The sequence below is a fragment of the Mesoplodon mirus genome (assembly GCF_964341445.2).
Source record: "Mesoplodon mirus genome assembly, chromosome: 12".
NCBI classification, from domain to species: Eukaryota; Metazoa; Chordata; class Mammalia; order Artiodactyla; family Ziphiidae; genus Mesoplodon; species Mesoplodon mirus.
Window position 1 is genome coordinate 25,903,976 of NC_138988.1, and position 6,943 is coordinate 25,910,918.

Sequence of the window (6,943 nt, forward strand, 5' to 3'; positions counted from 1 at the left end):
GGTGATTGAGCACTTTTTAAAGTGAAATTCTGAACAGAAGAAACATCACTTATAAGATACATGATGGGCTCTTAAGTAATTTTGATGAACCTTTGGAGGAATTCATGACTATTAAAAAAACATCTCGTGGATGCATTTTACCCAGGTGTCCCCTCTAAGTGGACACTGGCCCACTGTGGAATGGGGAGAGCCCTCCTGCATACTTTCTGAGCGAGCCTTTGTGCAGTGTGCAACTGTGCAACCGTATGCTGCGACCCTGGATAGATAACGGTTTAGGTGACCCACAGCGACGGGACTCCCATGGCTCCACATTTGTATTCACCTCTGTGAACCTTTCCTCTCTCTCCCCCAGGCCTCTCCGCGGATGGTGGTGCCAAGCGCCAGGAGCACCTCTCCCGGTTTTCCATGCCCGATCTCAGCAAAGACTCTGGGATGAACGTGTCCGAGAAGCTGAGCAACATGGGCACGCTGAACTCGTCCATGCAGTTCCGCAGCGCCGAGTCCGTTCGCAGCCTGCTCTCCGCCCAGCAGTACCAGGAGATGGAGGGAAACCTCCACCCTCTCAGCAACCCCATCAGGTACAGAGACCTGCAGGCCCACGGAAGGATGCATCAGAGCTTTGATTTCGATGGGGGGATGGCGGGCAACAAGCTGCCGGGGGCGGAGGGTGTGAGGATCCAGCCCATGAGCGAGCGCACGCGGCGGAGAGCCACTTCCCGCGAAGACAACCGCCGCTTCCGACCTCACCGGTCCCGGCGATCCCGACGCTCTCGCTCAGACAACGCCCTCCACCTGGCCAGCGAGCGCGAGGCCATCTCTCAGTTAAAAGAAAGGCCCCCGCTGAGAGCCAGGGAGGACTATGATCAGTTCATGCGCCAGCGGAGCTTCCAGGAGAGCCTGGGCCAGGGGTCCCGGAGGGACCTGTACGGCCGGTGCCCCCGGACTGTATCGGACCTGGCTCTGCAGAACGCCTTTGGGGAGCGATGGGGACCCTACTTCACTGAGTACGATTGGTGTTCCACCTGCTCCTCGTCCTCGGAGTCTGACAACGAGGGCTATTTCCTAGGAGAACCCATCCCCCAGCCCGCCCACCTGCGATACGTCACGAGTGATGAATTACTGCACAAATACAGCTCGTACGGCCTCCCCAAGTCTTCCACGCTAGGTGGCAGGGGACAGTTGCACAGCAGGAAAAGACAAAAGAGCAAAAACTGTATCATTTCTTAATCCGATGGGGGTCAGGGGATAGGGGAAGATGGGAGGTAAGAATGTAAATTCAGAAGCTTGCACTGTTTTAAATTTTAAAGCTCTTTGCTTTGGTGGTTCCAGGGAGAGATGAGAAGAGCTCTCTGTTGATGGCGGCAAGGTCACTGACTGACTCGATAGGTAGTCACAGTTCTTGGCATGTTGAATATTATTTGCACATTTCACTTTGGAAACGCTCTAGACTCTACGGAGGCCAGGGTTGGTCACCTCCTTCCCGTCCGTCTGTGTTGAGCTGCCACTGGCAAGATGGCAAAAATTGTTTCCCGCTCGCTTATATATATATAGCCTCTCTGGTTCTCTTCCTTTTAGGACCCTTTTTCCAGTACGTAATTTGTTTATTAGCCAGGACCCAAGACTAAGTTATTTACATGTCCATTGTAAATGCGATGTAAATGAGAGTTCTGATAAAATATTTTTGTATTTTGTAATATCAAAGGAATTTCTATATCGTAGGACTCAGTGGAGCCTTGCATGCACGTCCAGCATTGTCTTTGAGTAGTACTCCAAGGTGGTCCAGGACCACTTTTTTTTTTTTTCTTTTTTCTATACAAATTTGTTACATGTCAGTGAGACCTTTTTCAAAGGAGTTTATTCAATTTGGCTTTTTGTGGCTGAAAAAAAAAATCACCTATTACACCCAAAGCATTTGATGCTCCATCTCTCTTGAGGAGCCATCCTTAAGTCCGCTCCCAGCCTCAGTAGAATCTCTTCTCTACAAAGTGATAGTAACTTTTTTTTTATTTATAATTGCCAGCGTAACTTTTGCCAATTAGAAAAACCAACCAGTGTCAGTCAGGTTCTGTGAGAAACGCCATCCCTGCTGGGAACATTGAAGTTGCTTACCATTGATCTATCCCTTGGGGGAAATAAAGTGTCTGTGAGTGGTGCGGTTTGTGTGATGTCAGCATGACATTGTTTTGAATGTGGCATTATTTCCTGGTGCTTGTTTCCTGGATCGTATTATCCGCTTTCCTTTACCAAGGCAGACAGCTGCCTTAGCCTGACAACCGGTTGTCCTCAGCGCAAATGAACTTCAGCTTTGGGAATTTCGGGCCAGAACGGTTCTGAGGGACTCTGGGAGTGATGGTGCATTCTAGGTCGTAGGTCATACGTGGAGAAGGAACAGGTCAAGGGTAGAGACTGAAGGGGAATATGAAGGAAGGTCAGAGCAAAGAAGAACTTCTGGAAATGAAGTAGAGGAGAGTTGACAACCATCTCGAATAGCCCCCGGTGCTTGTGGGGAAAAAACCCAGTTTAATGCACTCCAGAAAGATTGAGCTGCTCAGGAGATTTCCGTGTTATGGTTTTGAAAAACAAATGTTGCTGAAAGGGGGGTTTCCATTTTGAACTTTGGGGACCGTCAGTCAGATAGAATATGGGCTCAAAAGTGAGTTTGCTTAAAGAAGACATTTAACGGTTGTGTTGTTTATAGTAAAATAAAACCTCCTACCTTGCTTCAGTTAAAAGTGAAGCGCTTGCTTTTACTTCCATTCTCCTCGTCCCCTTCGTGGATTGTGGCAGTTGAAATAATCCATCAGAGGACCCACCTTTAGTGAGGTGTACTGTCGATGTAGTACACAGTGTATCTCAGTGGCCATCTGCCATGGTGAGGCGAGTGTGGTCTCTCTTCACTACAGTAGTTAATATTTTCTAGTATTTTTTTATGGGGAGAATGTGAAAAGTGGCTTTTTAGACACCATCCCAAATGGGTCTGGGGGAAGGAAGGCTGTAAAGGATGTGAAAGTGGCACTCCATTCAGGATGTATTAAAATAATTTGCTTTTCAGGTATTAATAAGACATTTGTCATTGTCACTGATGTTTTAAAAAAGCAATGCAAATGTTGGTTGTGGCTGTTTTCCGCATGCTTTCTTCATATCTAAATGCTTCATTAATTATCCAAGCCTCTGGAGAATTAACTCTATTACGTTTGTATAGTGAGTTTGTAAACTGCTTGGCAAACTGATTAAGAAATAATGTACACCACCACGCTACCAGCGTGGCAGGTTTCTGGTAGAAATCGGGCGAGTCCAATTTGGAGTTCTAAGTTGCTGGATTGATGAGAATAGAAAGGCATTTTGGAAAAAGAAGAGAGAGAAAAGAGTAGATTCTTTAACTTAGTAAATAACTGAAAATAATGTCTGTCCTCTGTGGCCTGGAATCCAAGGAAAGAAATTCTCCTAGTGAATGTTGCTTTCTAACTCTTCCTTTTTAGAGTACCTCTTACATTTCCCAGATGAGGCTTTAACCACCGTCAGCAGAAAGAAGAAGGTGGCCTAGAAACTGACACCTAATTAGTGCCCAGAGGGAGAGAGGAATAAGCAATTTCAGATCTAGCTGCCCAAGGAGCATCCATCAGCTGAACTGGTCAGAGCTGGAGGCGTGTTGAGATGCAAGCCTCAGGGTCAGACGGTCTGTAAGCAAGATCACCTCCATCTGGTCCATCACTGCCAATGTCTCCTTCCCACCCCACATGCAGCCAGGCACCTTATGGAGAATGCCGATGGAGGACAGGTAAATTCTCACAATGAGGATGGAACCTGCAAGTATATGCCTTAGAGAGAGCAGGATATCATTATATTGGGAGTTCCTCCTTTTAGTGATAACTTACACGTCACGTCCCAGAATCCCATTCCCCAAAATTCAACGCATTCATTTCCGAGGCAATATCTGAGGGTCCTTGCCTGATCTTTACCAGGAGCTCTTCTTGGTCAAGTTTCACCTGTGGGTGAGGCTCGCACTCACCTCTTCTTAGATCATCATTTCATCTTTAATAAGCTGTTTTTAGAAAAGTACAGCAGTTTATTTTCTTTGCTAATGCCTTGGGTTTTGTTTTGTTTTGTTTTGTTTTGTTTTCCTACCTCTCCTCATATTGATCTTCTTATCTTTTGGATAAAACCCCACTTTAGTGTTCATTTCATTTCCTGTTGCTGCTCAATTCAGTGGCAACAGAACTGGCCCTTTCCCAAACAGAAGTCAGTGACAGTTTCCTGAATGGCCCTGCCAATGCATATCACCCTTGATATTATGAGCAAGTTTGTTAGCAGGCTGGTGGCATTCAGGTACTCTTCCATCTGTCATAGAATTCTGGGATGTCTACCAAGTGTGACAGTAAATGAGGTCAGGGAAACCAGAACCATACTTCCCATTTTGCAGGTGTTCAAGGGGGGAAATTTTTTAGTGTTGGTTGTTTGACCCCCTCTTTTCATATTCACCTTCTGTTCTCTAGTCCTTTCCACCCTCAGCCAGCCCCGTGAACAAGCAATTTTGCGTTTCTCACATGCGACCTGAGGACAGCTCTTTCTCATTCTCTTTTCCCATTCTGTAGGGTGTTTCTTCAATACACCAAGATTATATTTCTCTCTCCTGCGGCAGCTCTCTGCTTCTTGGGTACCACCAGCCATTGTTGAGTTCAGGTGGGGCCAGTAATACCACATATGTAGCGTGTGCTCTGCCATCCCTTCAACCTGGGCAGATATAACCAAGGTACCACTGTATACTTTCCCAGAGAGCATGGCTGCAGCCTCAGAAATCTTCGCAGCTCTCCAACCATCCAGGACTAGTTGATCAGAACTGATTTTATTTGTCTGATAACGAATCTTATTTGTGAACTGATTCTTATTTGTCTTGCTACCTTGGGCTCTTTTGCCATTGGCCCAAAACAATACGCCAGCCATTTAGGAAGCATCATCCATAAATAATTGTGAGACTCCAGTTTCTATGCCCCCGTATTGCAGATGCTAAAGGAGGCTGACTTCTTTAGGCTAAATGAAGACAACTCTCTTGGGCCTCCTTTTCCATTCTCGTGTTCTTGGTCCTATCACAGAGGTCAGATAAGAGTTCGTCCTATTCTTTGTCTAATCCCACCTTCTAACAGGAAAGAACACAAAAATTTAAATTCCGAGGAGAAGTGCTCTTTGCGTATTTCTCTCTAACAGAAACCAGATGCTAATGCGTAAGAAGGAGAATCTCTGACAAAGGAACGTGAACCATGGCATCAGTCATCTGAGGATTTCATGCCAGAAGGGCTGCTATTAGCACTGTTTAGCACCTTCAGGGCTTTGAAAAGGGCTCTGCGACAGCATTCCAGGTACAGGACACAGCCAAGCCTCCTCTGCATATTTGGAAGGCAGTTCCAGATGGCCGCCTTTTGAGGTGCGTTTCTTAAAGCGCAAGAGAAGTGGAAATGAAGAGAGTTTTGCCTAGCCTCCAGTGACCGGTCCCTCTGGGGCCTCAGCAGACACCAGAGCCTGTTCGTCTGACCCCTCGGAAGCAGTCATCAAGGTTAGGATCAAAAAAGGATTTCAGTCTTTTTCCATTTTCTCATAGTAGGAGCCCCTTCAACCCAAGACTCCCATAAAATATAATGTACTGTTGGGAGCTATACTGTTTTATAAGCTTACTTCCTGCTGACAAAACTAGCTTTCCCCAACAGGAATAAAAAGGCGGGGTGGGGGGAAGTCACGTAGTGTTAGAAAACATTTCTGTGATTTAGATACGATGACTCTGTAGAAAAAAAAAAAAAAAAGCCTTGTTCTAGCCTGAGAGTTTTCTGAGACATCCCTCACCCTACTGAGTATTTGGCCATTGATGTGCTCTAGGTCACTGACCAAGCTTTGCTAAATTTTTCAGAGAGTGTTAGTCAGACCTCTCTAGTTAATGTCCATGTTTTTCCATAAAGCATTTTGGTTCTATCATGGACCCTAACTTCACATGCTGAGACCTATGGGTCCTCCTTATTCCATAGTAAATTAGGACTTTGGCAGTTTTCCCGCTCCTAAACACATTCTTTCCTGTACAGGATCACTTTGTCCATCTCCTGCTTTAATTCCAAGTACGTAAACAAAACCTCAAAGGGCCTGAGAAGGTAAGGCATGCCAGAGTCTGTGTTGTGTGTCGGGTGTCAAGCTCTTTGTTAAGAAGGTCTGCAGTAGACCTTTGGTGTGGGCTCTGCCAGAGACTGTCGTGAACACTTTGCTTGAGATCCGTGCCCTGTAAAATGGATATGATGTTTTACTGATGTCTGTAATACATTTGTAAACTTCCAATAAAATTTGAATAAAAGAAATGTTGCCATTCTTCTCAGTCTTCCCTTGCTTTCCAGGTTTTTGGAAATCGTTGACTTTGAGGATCTCAGCAAAAGAAGAGAGAGGCTGCACGTGTCAGGGGGGTGAGATTTGCTACGAAAGGTGAACCTGATTGTTTAAATCAGGATTTCTCAACCTGGGCACTATCCACATTTTGTTCCAGTCCATTCTGTGTGACAGAGGACCGTCCTGGGCATTGTAGGATGTTTAACAATACTGCTGACCTCTACCCATGGCCAGTAGCACCCCTCCCCCTGAGATGGACAACCAAAAATGTTGTCACATTAGGATAGCTACTATTAAAAAAAAAAAGAAAAGAAAATAACAAGTGAGCGTGGATGTGGAGAAATTGGAAAACTTGTGCACTATTGTTGGGAATGTAAAATGGTGCATCCTCTGTGGAAAACAGTACAGCAGTTCCTCAAAAAATTAAAAATAGAACTACCATATGATCCAGCAATTCTACTTCTGGGTATATACCCAAAAGAATTGAAAGCCGGGCCTCAAAGAGATATTTGTACAGCCGTATTGATAGCATTACTCACAGTAGCTAAAAGGCAGAAGCAAGCGAAGTATCCGTTGATGGATGAGT

General features: G+C 45.5%; 1 protein-coding gene across 5 annotated transcripts in view; it reads left to right on the forward strand.

Moving 5' to 3' along the window:
• The window catches only part of PRICKLE2 (prickle planar cell polarity protein 2), a 345,342-nt gene extending 339,010 nt beyond the window's left edge, over window positions 1–6,332 (forward strand). For 4 of the 5 annotated variants that reach the window (XM_082639435.1, XM_082639438.1, XM_082639436.1 and 1 more), the window contains one exon: window positions 353–6,332. In XM_082639435.1, the coding sequence (XP_082495561.1) occupies window positions 353–1,227 (875 nt within the window). In that variant the 3' untranslated portion in view covers window positions 1,228–6,332. The remainder of the gene's footprint in view (window positions 1–352) is intronic. The other variant, XR_014295598.1, reaches the window with a different exon arrangement.
• Window positions 6,333–6,943: the final 611 nt, after the last annotated feature.